Below are 18,228 nucleotides of genomic sequence, written 5' to 3' on the forward strand. Positions count from 1 at the left end.
ATACAGCAGTAAGAAAGCAAGAAGACAGGCCGGGCGCGGTGGCTCATGCCTGTAATCCCAGCACTTTGGGAGGCCGAGGCGGGCGGATTACGAAGTCAGGAGATCGAGACCATTCTGGCTAACATGATGAAACCCCGTCTCTACTAAAAATATAAAAAATTAGCGGGGCATGGTGGTGGGTGCCTGTAGTCCCAGCTACTCAAAAGGCTGAGGCAGGAGAATCGCTTGAACATGGGAGGCGGAGGTTGCAATGAGCCGAGATCGCGCCACTGCACTCCAGCCTGGGCGACAGAGCGAGACTCCGTCTCAAAAAAAAAAACAAAAGCAGGAAGACAAAAGCCCTTGCTCACGTGTGATGCAATTGGACAAACAAAATGAATAGTGATTGGTGCAAAGAAAAAAAGAAATGGAAAGCGAGCTGTCAGGTGTTGGTGGGGGTTGGAGGTTAAAATGTGAAGCCTTCCCTGAGAACGTGGTTTGAGCAGACACTTAGGGGAGTGAGGGAGTAGGTCCCAAGTCTCCCAAGTATTCTCAGCAAAGGAACACACAGGAGTAGCAGGTCTGGGACAGGGGGCCGGTGTACGTGAGGACAGCAAGGGGCAGTCGGCTGAAGCGGAGAGGACTGGGGAGGACAAGTCAGGGCTGAGACCGGAGAGGAAACAAGGCAGGTCAGGGTCCTTGGAGGTCATTGTGGGGGGTGTGAGTTTGTACACTGGGCAAGCTGGGATCCATGGAGCAGCCTGGACAGGAGCGATGTTCCCTGATGTATGTCCACGAAGATCCGTCTGGCTGCCATTTGGAGAACGAAGAGGGCAGGGTGAAAGCCAGGAGGCCAGTTGGAGGCTGCCTCAGACCTCCAGGCACCAGGGACAGGGGGCGAGCTGGCAGCAGCGAAGGTGCTGAGAGGTGACTGACTGTGGCTGGAGTTTAAAGCATGCATGGGATTTGCTGATGGACTAGATGTGGGTGTGAGGGAAAGGAATCAAGGATGATGTGAGGTTTCTGGCCTGATCAGCTTATGAGCCTTTAACAACAAGGCTTAGGATTGGTATTTATCTCAGTTTCAGGAGCCAGCCATGGATTCTTAGTACTGTCTGAAAGTGTGCACTTACTCCAGCAACTCAAGTTCTGCTCTGACAGCTGATCCAGTAGAGTCTAACTCTTGTCAGAGGAGATTAATCTCCTTGTGAGGCAATTACAGCTCCGAAGTTAAGGCTCTGGAGTCCGACCACCTGCTTTGAATCTCAACCACTTACTAGCAGTGGGACCCCAGCAAGTCACCTGCACCATCTTTAAACTGGAGATGAGGCCGGGCACGGTGGTTCGTGCCTGTCATCCCAGTACTTTGGGAGGCCAAGGCAGGTGGATCATCTGTGGTTAGGAGTTCAAGACCAACCTGACCAACATGATGAAACCCCGTCTCTACTAAAATGACAAAAAATTAGCTGGGCGTGGTGGCGCATGCCTGTAATCAGGAGGCTGAGACAGGAGACTCGCTTGAACCCGGGAGGCATTGCAGTGAGCTGAGATCACGCCATTGCATTCGAGCCTGGGCAACAGGAGCAAAACTCCATCTCAAAAAAAAAAAAAGAAAAACACCGGAGACGACAGCGTGCCTGCCTGGTCAGGTTATGTGAGACTGGAGGGATCCACACCCAGTGCGCACCCAGGACACAGTCACTGCTGACATCACACTTGGAGGGGCTGTTGCTTCTGTGCCCTCAAGAACAGTGGGAAACCTTAAGGTGGTTTGCCCTGCCCTTCTCACTGCCACACACACTTGTCCTGCCCAGATTCCTGTAGAGAGAATGGTGAATACTGTAGTGATGTGAGCTGTAGGTGCTTTTTGTTTTTTTTAAATAAGTGCAGAAAAAATTTTTTTTGAGACAGGTTTTCACTGTCACCCAGGCTGGAGTGCAGTGGCATGATCTCGGCTCACTGCAACCTCCACCTCCCAGGCTCAAGTGATTCTTCTCCCTCAGCCTCCCAAGTAGCTGCAATTACAGGCACACGCCACCATGGCCGGCTACTTTCTGTATAGGAAAATTAAGTTTTAAGTCACCCTTTCAGTGTATATATAGGTAAAAGAATCTTAATGTCCAGGTTTCTTCCAAATCTATGTCATTAAATCTGCTTAATGTTTTCTTTCAAGGTGAGAATAATGTTTGAGGTACAGGACTTGAAATACGCGACCTTGGCTACAGTGTCACGCTGCGGCATGGTCTGGTTCAGTGAGGATGTGCTGAGCACCGACATGATTTTCAACAACTTCCTGGCCAGGCTGCGCAGCATCCCGCTGGATGAAGGGGAGGATGAGGCACAGCGGCGGCGTAAGGGCAAAGAGGATGAGGGGGAGGAGGCCGCTTCCCCCATGCTGCAGGTACGCCCACGTGGGACCCACATATCATGACCTGAGGGTGCTAGGATGTTCAGATGTGGTCTCGCTGTGTTTCCCAGGCTGGTCTTGAACTCCTGGGCTCAAGCAATCCACCTGCCTTGGCCTCTCAAAGTGCTGGGATTACAGGCATGAGTCACTGTACCCAGCCAAGTTTTGTGTAATCAATGTTGTCTTCTGCCAGCTTAAACAAGGAAGCCCAGCTGTAGCAGCTACAAATGTTAAAAGTCATGTATGGGAAAATTTAAAGAATTCTTTCCATAATCTTACTTTTCTCTACAAATTGATGAAAGACTGCCCTTTTCCATGTTCAGTGGGAAAACCAAAGTTCCTGGGAAGCAGGGTTTTTGAGAACCACCAGGGTGAAGGAATGAGGATTGGTCATTGAAGCTTCATCCAAAATTATTTTCCAAGGTCGTATGATCTTCTCCTGGGACCAGGTTAGAATCGATGAGACTCGCCTGCCTTTTGAAAGATAGTTAAGTATCACTCATTCCACTTTCTAGATCCAAAGAGATGCAGCTACAATCATGCAACCGTACTTCACATCGAACGGCCTGGTCACCAAGGCGCTAGAGCACGCCTTCCAGCTGGAGCACATCATGGACCTAACACGCCTGCGCTGCCTGGGCTCGCTCTTCTCCATGCTGCACCAGGCCTGCCGCAACGTGGCGCAGTATAACGCCAACCACCCCGACTTCCCCATGCAGATCGAGCAGCTGGAGCGCTACATTCAGGTCAGGGGGCATCAGGGGCTTCACAGAGCTCACCACTGTGCCAGACCACAGGTCTGAGGACCTCTGAAATGCCGCACCTGTGTGGATGTGCGCTGTCTCCTAGGCGAGGGCAGAGCCTTCATTGAGGGACTAGGAAAGGTGCAGTGGGTGTCTGTGATGCAAGAAGACCGGGAACCACTGTCATTAGGTTAACTTTGCTGTAAGTGTCTTTCTTTTGTTGTTGAAATTTTATAAAAATCAAAGTTTAATTCCTTTTTTAATAGCGATATCTGGTTTATGCCATACTCTGGTCCCTGTCTGGAGACAGCCGGCTAAAAATGAGAGCAGAGCTGGGTGAATACATCAGAAGAATCACGACCGTGCCTCTGCCCACTGCGCCCAACATACCCATTATCGATTATGAGGTGAGCATGCAGTTACCATCCGTGTTTCTGATTCTCGCCTTGTTGATTTAACTCATCCTGGAACAAGCTGACTATGGACCTTGACTTCATCTTTTCATTTTATTCCATTTCATAGAAGGACTTTATCCTTTTAGTTCCATGTGTTAGCAAAGAATTCAGATTAACCTGACCGATTTCTTCCTTGTTCTGAAAGTTCAAGTTTGTGTTCAGGTAAACAAACCTCGTGAGGAGGCACCTTGGTTGCAGCCGGACTCACACTTCCATCTCTGTGTGTAGGTGTCCATCAGCGGAGAGTGGTCTCCATGGCAGGCCAAGGTGCCTCAGATTGAAGTGGAGACGCACAAGGTGGCAGCCCCTGATGTCGTCGTGCCGACACTGGACACAGTCCGCCACGAAGCCCTCTTGTACACTTGGCTGGCCGAGCACAAACCCCTGGTCTTGTGTGGCCCTCCTGGGTCTGGCAAGACCATGACACTCTTCAGCGCCCTCCGGGCCTTGCCTGACATGGAGGTAAAGAGACCAGGAGGTGGACAGCAGACCTTTTGGTGTTGAGCGTGGGGTTGGTCTTAACAGTGCGGTTTTGTGTCTTCCCTCCAAAGGTGGTGGGTCTCAATTTCTCCAGTGCTACTACTCCAGAGCTGCTTCTGAAGACTTTCGATCACTACTGCGAGTACAGGCGCACGCCTAACGGAGTTGTTTTGGCTCCTGTTCAACTTGGAAAGTGGCTGGTGTTGTTCTGTGATGAAATCAATTTGCCAGATATGGATAAATATGGGACCCAGAGGGTCATATCCTTCATCAGACAGGTTTGTTTCTATACACAAGGCCCTTCCTGCCCCACAGTGTTTCTTGTTCACATTTTGCCCCTAATGTGGTACCTGTCCCTTCCTTCAGATGGTGGAGCATGGAGGCTTTTACCGTACCTCAGATCAAACGTGGGTGAAGCTGGAGAGAATCCAGTTTGTTGGGGCTTGTAATCCCCCCACGGACCCTGGAAGAAAGCCCCTCTCACACAGGTAAAACAGCTTGGTAGACTGCTCTGCTTCACACACACACAGCTCCAGGATTGCTGTAAACACAACGCCACAAAAACCTGATTTTGATAATAAAGACAACAATACTGCTTATCGTGAGTTCCTCTTGGGTTATTTCTCTGTGCTGTAATGCCAGGAAAACATGTTAAAAATAAAAGCACTGGCCGGGCGTGGTGGCTCACGCCTATAATCCCAACACTTTGAGAGGCCGAGGCGGGTGGATCACGAGGTTAGGAGATCAAGAGCATCCTGGCTAACACAGTGAAACCCCATCTCTACTGAAAATACAAAAAATTAAGGCTGGGCGTGGTGGCTCACGCCTGTAATCCCACCACTTTGGGAGGCCGAGACGGGCAGATCACGAGGTCAGGAGATTGAGACCATCCTGGCTAACACAGTGAAACCCCATCTCTACTAAAAATACAAAAAATTAGCCATGTATGGTGGCGGGCGCCTGTAGTCCCAGCTACTAGGGAGGCTGAGGCAGAAGAATCTCTTGAACCTGGGAGGCGGAGCTTGCAGTAAGCCGAGATCGCGCCACTGCACTCCAGCCTGGGCGACAGAGCGAGACTCCGTCTCAAAAAAATAAATAAATAAATAAAATGAAATAAAAGCATTGCTCTCTTGGTAGTGATGAACTGCTCCAGACTCATCTGTAGAGCCAAGATGAGGCTGAAATAAGCCTTGGTTATTTTTTCATCTTTGCTGGTTTCTTTTTTAAGTGTTTTCCATCAACCGTTGTGTGTCAGACCCCAAGCCTGAGCAGTGTGTGTGTGATCTCACCTAACACTGATGTCAAGTCTGCATAGCTGGGTTAGGAAGCGACCTCCAGACAGGGCCCTGGACAGGGCGAGTCCACTGGCACAGTGCCCCTTCCTTGGAGGCGCTGTTAGGGAGGGGCGCTGAGCTGGGCTGTCTGTGCACAGGTTCCTGCGTCACGTGCCTGTGGTGTATGTGGATTACCCGGGCCCCGCCTCCCTCACACAGATCTACGGCACCTTCAACCGCGCCATGCTGAGGCTTATTCCATCCCTGCGGACGTATGCAGAGCCGCTCACTGCTGCCATGGTGGAGTTCTACACCATGTCTCAGGTACGCAGAGTTTCTTTGCTTTTCCAGAAATTGTTTTCCTCTCATAATTAAGGCACTCTATTGGCCAGGTGTGGTGGCTCACACCTGTAATCCCAGCATTTTGGGAGGCCGAGGTGGGTGGATCCTTTGAGCCCAGGAGTTTGAGACCAGTCTGGACAACATGGCAAAACCCTGTCTCTACAAAAAATAGGTGGGCGTGGTGGTGCATGCTTGTAGTGTCAGCTTCCCAGGAGGCTGAGGTGGGAGAGTTGCTTGAACCTGGAGGCAGAGCTTACGGTGAGCCGTGATTGTGCCACTGCACCAGCCTGAGTGACAGAGTGAGACTCTATCTCAAAAATAAATGAGAACTCTATTGAAATAAAGATTGGACTTTATTCAGAGATGTTATTGAGCCAAGAGACTTTCTCCAAGGTCTGTCATCAAAGTCACTTTTCTATGCAGGTACTAAGACTGCTGACATTTCCGTGCTTAATCATTATCCTATATGTGTGTATGTATGTGTATATGATGAAAATAGAGCTATGCAGTGTCTAAATGTATATAAAGGCTGCATATCTGCCAAATTGCTCTCAAGATAGTTGGACCAGCTACGCTCCCACCAGCAGTACCCGCTTCCCTATATTCTGCAACATTTAAAAAATAGTCATTAACAAAAATGTCTTTGTCCATTTGGTGAGAAATGACTCTCGTTGCTATTTGCATTTCTCTGTTGAGCCTCCCATGGAGCCGCTGGCTGCGGGGGATGAGTGGGAGCCGCTGACTGCCCTGCTGTGTCTCCCTCACTCTTCATGCTTTGGAACGGCTTGTTTGTCAGAGGTGGCAGATGCTTTTTCCCAGCATTTAATTTGCCTTTAATTTTAAGTATTTCCAGAAGGATTTTTTGTAGTTTCATTGTTTAAATATTTAAATCGTTAAATATAATGTATTTCAGCATAAAGTGAGCAGCTTGAATCTAACTTTGTTCTGGACAGTTATCCAATTGTTCCAACATTGTTTACTCATTTGGAGACGGAGTCTCGCTCTGTCGCCAAGGCTGGAGTGCAGTGGCACAGTCTCGGCTCACTGCAACCTCCGCCTCCTGGGTTCAAGAGATTCTTCTGCCTCAGCCTCCCTAGTAGCTGGGACTACAGGCACCCACCACCATGTCCAGCTATCTTCTTAAATATTTCAGGGTCTAGGTTCTTTAATGTAAACATGTTTGCCGCATTTTACCCTTTGACCACTTCTCTGTGTCTTAAGATATTTACATGTAACTTCCATTTTTCTCATTCCCATAGGAGAGATTCACCCAGGATACACAACCTCACTATATCTATTCACCCCGTGAAATGACTAGGTGGGTGAGAGGCATCTTTGAAGCACTGAGACCTCTGGAGACCCTGCCCGTTGAAGGCCTCATTCGGATTTGGGCACATGAAGCTCTGCGTCTCTTCCAAGATAGGTAAGGGAAGCCGAGGATCCAGTTGGTCCCATTGTCCCCTGCTCTGAGTTCTTACAGCTGTCGGAGTTGGGGTCTTTGCAGGGGTGGCCTGCCTAAGTGAGAGCCAGATGGTGCCAGTGGTGGAAGGAGCAGAGTCAGCCAGGGCAGCCTCCCGTCTGGACACTGGTCACAGTTGCCCCAGGGTAACAAAGTCACAGTGCACTGAATGCACCGGCTGGCCCACCACTGTCTGCTTACACAAGGCACTTTCATAAACCTTGTGGCCGTAAACAGGGTACTTTTTTTTAAAGATACACCGTAGAAGTCAAAAAACGGGGCACTTAAATAAACCTTTTGAACTGTCAGGTGGGACCATATAAAGTAGCAGCTGCCTGTGATAACCTTACCAGAGCACGGGTTCACTGCTGAGTTAAAAGGTCTCCCAACAACTGCCCAGTGTGCATGCTCCGTGACCACCACCCCTCTTCCTGATTCTCAGTCTGTGTTCTCATCAAAGGCTTTGCAGCTGCAGCTCTGGGGCACTGGTTTTCTCTTTTACCTGTTGCCCACTTGGATCAATTCTTGTCTGGTAAGTTTTGAGTTTTTCTAGTTAAGTGACCAATACTTAAGGGAAAAAATTGCTAACGGATGACTGATTGGCATCAACTGTGGAAGGTTTGGTGGTTTGAATTGCAGTAAGATGACTTGGCAGATGGTTCCCTCCAGACTAAGAAATGCTTAAGTGTTTGGCAGCTGTGCCTCTGGACCAGGTGTCATCCTGCAGTTTTTCCTGTCATTACTGTATAAGGAGTCTCAGAATACTGCCTAGTTGTAATTACTGGCTTTCCAACCCGAGTCCTTGGCGTTCTTGGGCAACACCGGGTACATTACCGAGAGCCACTGTAAGAGATGAGCAGGCGAGGCAGAGTGCAGAGCGTGTTGGCCGTGGCAGCCCTGTTTTTATTTCTTATTGGAGTTCTGCTGCTTTTTAAACAGTCTTTCGTTATTGTTGCTGTGTCAGCTACCTTCACTCTCCCCTTTTCAATTAAAAAATAATTGGCTGGGCATAGTGGTTCACATCTATAATCCCAGCACTTTGGGAGGTCGAGGCAGGAGGATCATTGAGCCCAGGAGTTCAAGGCCAGCCTGACCAACATAGTGAGAACCCCCATCTCTACAAAAAATAAAAAATTAGCCAGGTGTGGTGGCGTGTACCTGTAGTCCCAGCTACTTGGGAGGCTGAGACAGGAAGATTGATAGAGCCTGGGAGGCTGCAGCTACAGTGAGCCATGATCATGCCACTACATTCCAGCCTGAGTGACAGAGCAAGACCCTGTCTCCCACAATATAGTTTTCACAGATTTCTAATACCACAGAGAATTTTGTTTAAATTCAAATGTAACAACAGCAGTTGTGCTTACAAATTCAGATTGGCTTCAATAAGTATATGCCTGCCTTCACTAGACCCTCACCTGGTAGCCTGCATAGGCGATCTTACAGTCAGCTTCTCAAAAGGTCCTCACACAGCAGCACAGTCACAGTCTCGCCTGCTTGCCTTGTAGTAAGTCTTAACACCTCTAAAACTACATGCATCACAGTTCCCATTTCTTTCTTTTTTTTTTTTTTTTTGAGACAGAGTCTCGCTTTGTCACCCAGGCTAGAGTGCAGTGGCATGATCTCAGCTCACTGCAACCTCCGTCTCCTGGGTTCAAAGCAATTCTTGTGCCCCAGCCCCCAGAGTAGCTGGGATTACAGACATGTGCCACCATGCCTGGCTGATTTTTATATTTTTAGTAGAGACAGGGTTTCACCACATTGGCCAGGCTAGTCTTGAACTCCTGACTTAAAGTGATCTGCCTGCCTCTGCCCTCCCAGAGTGCTGGGATTACAGCTCGAGACCAGCATAGCAAAACCCCATCTCTACTAAAAATACAAAAATTAGCTGGGCATGGTAGCACATGCCTGTAATCCCAGCTACTCAGGAGGCTGAGGCAGGAGAATCGCTTGAACCTGGGAAGCAGAGGTTGCAGTGAGCCAAGATCGTGCCACTGCACTTCAGCCTGGGCAACAGAGTGAGACTCTGTAAGTAAGTAAGATCGCGCCACTGCACTTCAGCCTGTTGCCAGGCTGTAATTAAGTAAGTAAGTAAGAATGAGACTCTGGGCCGGTCGAGGGGGCTCACGCCTGTAATCCCAGCACTTTGGGAGGCCGAGGCAGGTGGATCACGAGGTCAGGAGGTGGAGACCATCCTGGCTAACACGGTGAAACCCTGTCTCTACTAAAAATACAAAAAATTAGCCAGGCGTGGTGGCGGGCGCCTGTAGTCCCAGCTACTCGGGAGGCTGAGGCAGGAGAATGGTGTGAACCCGGGAGGCGGAGCTTGCAGTGAGCCAAGATAGCGCCACTGCACTCCAGCCTTGGCGACAGAGAGAGACTCCGTCTCAAAAAAAAAAAAAGTGAGACTCTGTAAGTAAGTAAATAAATAAATATATATATAAAATTTCAGGCTGCCTAAGCTGTCATGAGTTCAGCTTTTAGGTTCGTCCATGCATAGTAAAGGAAGATGTGTGATAAAGACTGACTGCATCCTTTGGAAGAGCCCACAGCACCCACAAACATGGTGCTTCTTCACCATGCCATCTAGTTACCCAAATGCACATGCTGCTCTCCCCACAGACTCGTAGAGGATGAGGAGAGGCGTTGGACTGATGAGAACATCGACACGGTTGCTCTGAAGCACTTCCCTAACATCGACAGAGAGAAGGCAATGAGTCGACCCATCTTGTACAGCAACTGGCTGTCAAAGGTAGCAAACTCACATCATTTCAGACATACTTCTTTTTCTGCCATCCCTTTCTAACTCTAACGAATTCCAACGAATTATCTTCTACTCAAAAATATCTTTAGGCCGGGTATGGTGTCTCACACTTGTAATCCCAGCACTTTGGGAGGCTGAGGCAGGAGGATCACTTGATCCCAGGAGTTTGAGACCAGCCTGGGCAACATAGTAAGACCCCACCTGTACAAAAAAATTTGAAAATTTAGCCAGGCAAGGTAACTCACGCCTATGGTCCCAGCAACTTGGGAGGCTTGAGCCCAGGAAGTCACAGTGAGCTGTGGTCACGCCACCATAACTGCGGCCTGGGTAAAAGAGCAAAACCCTGTTTCAAAAAATACTTTAAAAAACAAAATATCGGCCGGGCGCAGTGGCTCCCACCTGTAATCCAAGCACTTTGGGAGGCTGAGGCAGTGGATCACCTGAGGTCGGGAGTTCGAGACCAGCCTGACCTACATGGAGAAACCCCATCTCTACTAAAAATACAAAATTAGCTGGGCGTGGTGACACGTGTCTGTAATCCCAGCTATTTAGGAGGCTGAGGCAGGACAATCTTTTGAACCCAGGAGTCAGAAGTTGCGGTGAGCTGAGATCGTGCCATTGCACTGCAGCCTCAGCAACAAGAGCGAAACTCTGTCTCAAAAAAAAAAAATACAGCGAGGTGCAATGGCACACGCCTGTAATCCTAGCACTTTGGGAGGCCAAGGCAGGCAGATCACTTGAGGTCAGGAGTTCAAGACCAGCCTGGACAACATGCTGAAACTCCATCTCTACTAAAAAGACAAAAATTAGCCAGGCATGGTGGCACGTGCCTGTAATCCCAGCTACTCAGGAGTCTGAGAATCACTTGAACCCAGGAGGCAGAGGTTGCAGTGAGCCAAGGTCACGCCACTGCACTCCAGCCTGGGCAACAGAGCGAGATTCCGTCTCAAAAAAAAAATAAAAAAAGAATAAAAACTTAAAAAGAGTCCAGCTTGGGTGACAAAGTGATACCTTACCTCAAAAAAACACTTAAAAAACAAGAAAAATCTCTTTGTCCTAAAGTGCACTATAAAACAGGCTGCGGTTACAGCAGTGATGTGCTACAGGTTTGCAGTCACTGATACTTTAGGGCAGGAATTCCCAGGAGTATGGCTGGCTGGCTGCTGTTGGGGTTCTGACTTCTGTGTGAGGGTCGAGCCATTGGATTTGGAGCCGGTGGAAGGTGTTGCTTTAGCGGGTTTGCAGGGAAAGAAATCTTTGCTTCACAAATTTGTTTTCACATTCCTCACACTGAAAATAGGACAATTGTGAATAACTTGTGTGAAAGTGTTTCATATGCTAAAATGCCAGATGGAGTTCACCTCTCCAGAATAGCTGTGAGTTGTCCTTTTTCTCTGAAAAGGATGAGGACGTTTACTGAGTTACAGTCTTGACATGCATTTCATTGAGTAGCCCCAGGTGACAGACATGAGTAAGAGCTTCCTTTCGGCAGCTCCCACTCCAGTGGAGGAAAGAGCAGGACAGAGGGAGATAACTCAGGCTGGGAAGAGATTTCTGGGAGATTGACCCTTGCATTGGTCTTCGTGTGTTTAGGTCTTCTGAATGGCTTTCAGTGAAGTTCAGCTTTCTCTAGAAAGGTTCACCACGTCAGGGAGGGCATACAAGGCAGAGGGCCTGATAGGAGCTGGGAGTAGTAAGGTGAGTGTGTTCAATATTGGTAGAATTTTCTATACATTTTAAGACTCTAGGTACCCATTCTTTTTCATTTATAGGAAACTTCTCCCTGTGGCTTATCTTTTTTTTAACTTTTTTTTTTTTTTTCTTTGAAGATGGAGTCTCACTCTGTCGCCCAGGCTGGAGTGCAGCGGCGCTTTCTCAGCTCACTGCAAGCTCCGCCTCCTGGGTTCACGCCATTCTCCTGCCTCAGCCTCCCGAGTAGCTGGGACTACAGGCGCCCGCCACCACCCCCAGCTAATTTTTTGTATTTTTGGTAGAGATGGGGTTTCACCATGTTAGCCAGGATGGTCTCGATCTCCTGACCTCGTGATCCGCCCATCTCAGCCTCCCAGAGTGCTGGAATTACAGGCATGAATCACCGCGCCCAGCCGTTTTTTTACTCTTTATAAGGTCTTTTGAAGAACAAACATTCTTAAAGATGTATCTTTCAGGCTGGGCACAGTGGCTCACACCTGTAATCCCAACACTTTGGGAGGCCAAGGTGGGTGGATCACCTGAGGTCAGGAGTTCGAGACCAGCCTGCCCAACATGGTGAAACCCCGTCTCGCCGAGGCGGGTGGATCACGAGGTCAGGAGTTCAAGACCAGCCTTACCAACATGGTGAAAACCCATCTCTACTAAAAATACAAAAATTAGCCGGGTGTGGTAGTGCATGCCTGTAATCTCAGCTACTCAGGAGGCTGAGGCAGGAGAATCACTTGAATCTAGGAGGCAGAGGTTGCAGTGAGCCGAGATTGTGCCATTGCACTCTAGCCTGGGCAACAGAGGGAGACTCTGTCTCCAAAAAAAAAAAAAAAATTTGCTGGGCATGGTGGCGTGTGCCTATAGTCCCAGCTACTTGAGAGGCAGGCGACAGAGGGAGACTCTGTCTCAAAAAAAAAAAAAATTTGCCGGGTATGGTGGCGTGTGCCTGTAGTTCCAGCTACTTGAGAGGCAGGAGAATCACTTGAACCCAGGAGGCAGAGGTTGCAGTGAGCCGAGATCAGGCCACTGCACTCTAGCCTGGGTGACAGAGTGAGACCCTGTCTCAAGGAAAAAAAAAAAAAAAAAAAATGTATCTTTGAAACCCTTAATCACATCTCTAATTGAGTTTGTGTATAGAGTGAGCAGTGGGTCCGTTTTCAGTTCTTTCCTTGTGGACGCCCATTATCCCAGCAAAGTTTATTAAATAATAATTTACTCTGCAGTATTTGTCTGTCATCATAGTTTCCTTGTGTGCATAGGTATCTGTTAGTTGCGCTCTGTGCTAAAACCACATGGTCCTGATTATGGTAATAAGCCTGTTTAATAAGGCAGGCCCAGGCCAGGTGTGGTGGCTCATGCCTGTAATCCCAGCACTTTGGGAGGCCGAGACCGGCAAATCACAAGGTCAAGAGATCAAGACCATCCTGGCCAACATGGTGAAACCCGTCTCTACTAAAAATACAAAAATTACCTGGGCATGGTAGCACGTGCCTGTAGTCCCAGCTACTTGGGAGGCTGAGGCAGGAGAATTGCTTGAACCCGGGAGGCAGAGGTTGCAGTGAGCTGAGATTGCGCCACCGCACTCCAGCCTGGTGACAGAGCGAGGCTACAAAAAAAAAAAAGGACAGGCCCTCACACCTGGTTCTTTTTTAGAGGGATCTTTGCTGTTCCAAATGAAATACAGAATTGGCTTGTCAGGTTGCACCAGGACAATAAGCACCTCCCACCACTGAGATTTTGATTGGGATTACATTGAACTTATGGATGAGTTTGATGGAACTGGCATTTTTATAGTAGAGTGTTTTTTCCTCCATGATCATGGTATGTCTCTTCATATATTGAGGTCATCTTCATTGCCTTTTGGTGAAGTTCAGTTTTCCCTATAAAAGTTTTTCATGTTTTTAGATCCATTCCTAGTGAATTTATATTTTTTTGCTATGTTGTAAATGATACCTTTTTTGTTGCATTTTTCAACAGTTTCTTCATGGTATGTGGAAATACAGTTGACTTTGGTCTAATAACTAATGTTTTTTTCTAAGTAATTTGGGTATTACCTTTTTTTCTATAGGATTACATCCCAGTAGACCAAGAAGAGTTAAGAGATTATGTCAAGGCTAGGCTGAAGGTCTTTTATGAAGAAGAACTTGATGTTCCGCTGGTCCTGTTTAATGAAGTCCTAGACCACGTGCTGAGGATTGACAGGTGGGCTTTTTTGTTGTTACAGCCCCACCTCTCGCCTAAGCTGCTCTTGAGTAAGTGTGTGTGCCAGGTCACGCCAGGCCTCATGCTGTCCTACCACCTCCACCTCAGCCTTCTCCGCCAAGCAGCTTCCCCCTTCTCTTCTTTCTAAGTCCAGCTTAACCATCCTCAGTTTATCCTAAGCAGAACTTCATTCTTCCTCCCCCAGCACTGCATACCTGCCATGATTATGGCCCTTTGACCTTCTGCTGGAATTGCATTAGTCTCTCATGTCAGTCTAGAGGACAGGACCGTGTCTTACTGGTCTTTGCATTCCTCCTGGACTTCACAAATAACAGTTGCTCAGCAAATGTTTAATATACAAGTTCAAGTTAAAACATGTCCAAAATACTGTAGACACTAGATATGAGTCAAAAGGGGAATGAGGCATTATAAGCCTTAACATTGATCAGTTCTCATAATGTTTCAGAATATTCCGTCAACCTCAAGGCCACTTGCTTCTGATTGGTGTTAGTGGAGCAGGAAAAACTACTCTGTCTCGTTTCGTCGCCTGGATGAACGGTTTAAGTGTGTACCAGATTAAGGTGCGTCTGGTCGGTGGCCTCTTAATCCCAGCAACAGATTCTTGATGTGTGTGCAGAGCTCAGTGAGTAGGAATGGACCTAACTTGCCTCTGCTTCTGTAGGTCCATAGGAAGTACACAGGGGAAGACTTTGATGAAGATCTACGGACAGTATTGAGACGTTCTGGCTGTAAAAATGAAAAGATAGCATTTATAATGGATGAATCTAATGTATTAGATTCTGGATTCCTGGAGCGAATGAATACCCTTCTGGCCAATGGAGAGGTAATTAGGTGACGTGTTGCGTTGCGTTACGTGTTACCGGGGGACCAGTAAGTCAGCACTGTGCTGTTTCCCAGGTGCCTGGTCTCTTTGAAGGAGATGAGTATGCCACCTTGATGACACAGTGCAAAGAGGGGGCGCAGAAGGAAGGCCTGATGCTGGACTCGCACGAGGAGCTCTACAAGTGGTTCACTAGCCAGGTTATCCGCAACCTCCACGTCGTGTTCACCATGAACCCGTCCTCGGAGGGACTCAAGGACCGGGCAGCCACATCGCCAGCACTTTTCAACAGGTACGCGGGCCTTTACTTGGCTCTGGGTCAGGAAAGTCGGTGTCCTTCCAGGGGACAAAGCCTGCCCCTCATAGCTGTCCTGAAACATGGGCCTCTTTCTCAGGTGTGTGTTGAATTGGTTTGGAGACTGGTCCACCGAAGCACTGTATCAGGTTGGCAAAGAATTCACAAGTAAGATGGACTTGGAGAAGCCAAATTATATCGTGCCTGATTACATGCCAGTTGTGTATGATAAGCTGCCACAGCCACCATCCCATCGGGAAGCCATTGTGAACAGCTGTGTGTTTGTTCATCAGACTCTTCACCAGGTGGGTTCAGTTTTGAGATCAACACATAAAATGCAAAACTAACCATCATGCTAATATAAAACTAAATTGCTATAAAAATAGACCTTAAGGCCAGGTGCAGTGACTCACGCCTATAATCCCAGCACTTTAGGAGGCCAAGGCGGGAGGATCACTTGAACCCAGGAGTGCAAGACCAGCCTGGGCAACATGGTGAGACCTCATCTCTACAAAAAAATACAAATAAAATCAGCCAGGCATGGTGGTGGGCACCTATAGTCCCAGCTACTCAGGAAGCTGAGGTGGGAGGATCACTTAAGCCCAGGAGGCAGAGGTTACATTGAGCTGAGATCACGCCACTGCAATCCAGCCTGGGCAACAGAGCGAGACCCAGACTCAAAAAAACATAAATAGACCTTAGGGCATTTCATGTTTGACATTGTACTGTTATTTGTAAAGGAAATACTTGTTTTTTACCTCTTACTTCTTTAATAACATCTCATTCTTGTCACTGGGCTGCAAATTCTGGAGCCGTCTAACACTTTAGTGCCCCCACTGACTCTGCCTCTGATAAAATGATCTCCTTTGCCTTTGTCTCCCACTGCTGCTGTATGTTCAGGCCCTTACTTTCTCCTCTAGATCAGGAATCAGCACGCTTTCTCTTTAAAGAGCCAGATCATAAATGTTTTAGCCTTTGCAGCTGGAGTAGTCTCGGGCACAGCTACTCAGTGCTGCCATTGTAGGGCAAAAGCCTCCAGAGACCATATATAAATGAAAGGGTGTGGCTGTGGCCAGTAAAACCTCATTACTGAAAAATGCAAGGCTTCGCCTGCTAACCATATTTTGCTAATCCTTGCTGTAGATTCTCTGTAATAGAAGAGCTCAGTCTACTCCTCTCTCCCAGAAGAGCTTTGTGAAATCCACTCTGAGCTTGTAGGTGTCCTGCGCCCAGCCCCTGCAGGCCATCTCCATTGCCCTTGGAATATCGTCCAGCCCTGGCTTCCCCTGGTGGTCTGATCATCTTGCTGTGCTTCAGAAATCAAGGGACCAGAGCAGTTTCTCACATCAGGCCTGCCTTGCCCCTTTCTTGTCATTTCTTACTAATAAAAGGTGGAAGCAGGCTAGCTAACCTTTCTATAGTAACTGACATTTGTGATGCCTTTTCACATAAGTACACCTCTAAAGTTGGTGTAATCACCATCCTCAGTTTAGGGAAGTTAAAGGGCTTAGAGAAGTTTGGAAGTGTAAGGGGTATCTCGAAAGCTCGAAGTGGCTAAGCTGAGGCCCGACTCGAGTGTTCTGGCCGCGAGGGCTGGGCTCCTTCTATCATGTCACACCCATCTGCCAAGGCCAAAATTGTTTTCTGAGGTTAAGTCACAGAGTTTCCTGAAGAGTGAGAAGATGTAACTATTTTCTGAAAGGCAAATGCTCGGCTAGCAAAGCGAGGCGGCAGAACCATGGCCATCACCCCTCGCCACTACCTGGACTTCATCAATCACTATGCCAACCTGTTCCACGAGAAGCGGAGCGAGCTGGAGGAGCAGCAGATGCACTTGAACGTGGGGCTCAGGAAGATCAAAGAGACAGTCGACCAGGTGCGTCACAGGCACAGATTCCTCACGGGAGTGAGCTGCAGTGAGGACCCCTTTCCATATGATTTCTGCATGTTTCTCGTCTCTGAGTGTGGGCTTTGCTCTTTAGGTAGAAGAACTGCGTCGTGACTTGAGGATAAAGAGCCAAGAGCTGGAGGTGAAGAATGCAGCAGCCAATGACAAGCTGAAAAAGATGGTGAAAGACCAGCAGGAGGCTGAAAAGAAGAAGGTATGGTGTCAGGGAATTCTGGCCTGTAAGGACTGAGCATTTTCAGTCTCCAATGAGAGAGTAGGAAATGTAGTTCAAAATGGGTCTTAGGGTTAGAGAGAGAGAGGGAGAGTGTGTGTCTGAGTGTGTGTGTGTGTGTGTGTGTGTGTTGGCAGAGTGAAGAATGTTGTTTAGAATTTAGTCAGCAAATTAAGCAATGCTTAACCCATACCTAAGCCATCCCTCCTTTCTAGGTTATGAGCCAAGAAATCCAGGAACAGCTGCATAAGCAGCAGGAGGTAATTGCGGACAAACAGATGAGTGTCAAAGAAGATCTTGATAAGGTGGAACCTGCCGTCATTGAGGCCCAGAATGGTATGTAAAGACTGTCAGAGCTTTGATGTCTAGGAAGGGTGATCTCCGTCAACATTACTGTGGAGTTCAGGTCACTGAACATTGCACATACGCTTCCCTCAAAGGTTCTGGTTTCCAAAAATATCATTAGTAACCATCTGAAGCTTTTTCTGAATGCTTGAGATTGTCTTCATCTCTCAAAGCAAAGTTCCTACAAAGCTAGATTGTATTTACCATAGTGAAACCCCTCTCATAAAAGAAACCTCACAATATAAGCTTTATGTCAATATACGTTTTTAGAGATCTGTTGATAATTACGTAAGTATGCTATTTATCAATCCCTGACTTGAATTTCACCAAGAAATATAAAATATTCAGTGTAACTGTCTTGTAATTGTTTCTGAGTGTTCTGGCTATGACCCAATTGCTAATTTAAGTATTGATAGCAGTCACTTACTTCTCTTTTTCCATTCCTTACATGCCTATAAGATGCTATAGAAATAGGGCAATAACCTGCCATCCTGTTTTAGTTTGCAATTTACACAGTGATTAAGACTGCTCTCAGCCAGGCGAGGTGGCTCGCACTAATCCCAGCACTTTGGGAGGCCGAGGCAGGAGGATCATTTGAGGCACGAGGACCATTTGAACTTAGGAGTTTGTGACCAGCCTGGGCAACATAGCTAGACCCCCATCTCTATTTTAAAATAAATGAATAAATGAAAACAAAAGAAAAAAAAAAGAGTGCTTTCTTCTTGCCCACTGTATTTAACCTGTTTCAAATAACCCAATTATCTGTAGTTTTTACCTTATACAACAAGACGAATTCAAATGCACCTCTCAACCTATAGATTTTC

At 47.6% G+C, this 18,228-nt stretch overlaps 1 protein-coding gene across 1 annotated transcript in view; it reads left to right on the forward strand.

Moving 5' to 3' along the window:
• Positions 1 to 18,228, forward strand: part of DYNC1H1 (dynein cytoplasmic 1 heavy chain 1) — an 88,801-nt gene that overhangs the window by 51,015 nt on the left and 19,558 nt on the right. The window contains exons 35-51 of the mRNA XM_024231796.3: positions 2,153 to 2,380; positions 2,902 to 3,132; positions 3,396 to 3,536; positions 3,813 to 4,046; positions 4,136 to 4,342; positions 4,431 to 4,552; positions 5,497 to 5,662; positions 6,940 to 7,103; positions 9,759 to 9,888; positions 13,670 to 13,803; positions 14,270 to 14,384; positions 14,486 to 14,647; positions 14,722 to 14,936; positions 15,040 to 15,244; positions 16,642 to 16,815; positions 16,922 to 17,041; positions 17,275 to 17,395. Coding sequence (XP_024087564.3) covers positions 2,153 to 2,380; positions 2,902 to 3,132; positions 3,396 to 3,536; positions 3,813 to 4,046; positions 4,136 to 4,342; positions 4,431 to 4,552; positions 5,497 to 5,662; positions 6,940 to 7,103; positions 9,759 to 9,888; positions 13,670 to 13,803; positions 14,270 to 14,384; positions 14,486 to 14,647; positions 14,722 to 14,936; positions 15,040 to 15,244; positions 16,642 to 16,815; positions 16,922 to 17,041; positions 17,275 to 17,395 — 2,869 coding nt within the window. The remainder of the gene's footprint in view (positions 1 to 2,152; positions 2,381 to 2,901; positions 3,133 to 3,395; positions 3,537 to 3,812; positions 4,047 to 4,135; positions 4,343 to 4,430; positions 4,553 to 5,496; positions 5,663 to 6,939; positions 7,104 to 9,758; positions 9,889 to 13,669; positions 13,804 to 14,269; positions 14,385 to 14,485; positions 14,648 to 14,721; positions 14,937 to 15,039; positions 15,245 to 16,641; positions 16,816 to 16,921; positions 17,042 to 17,274; positions 17,396 to 18,228) is intronic.

Source organism: Pongo abelii, chromosome 15 (genome assembly GCF_028885655.2).
Source record: "Pongo abelii isolate AG06213 chromosome 15, NHGRI_mPonAbe1-v2.0_pri, whole genome shotgun sequence".
NCBI classification, from domain to species: Eukaryota; Metazoa; Chordata; class Mammalia; order Primates; family Hominidae; genus Pongo; species Pongo abelii.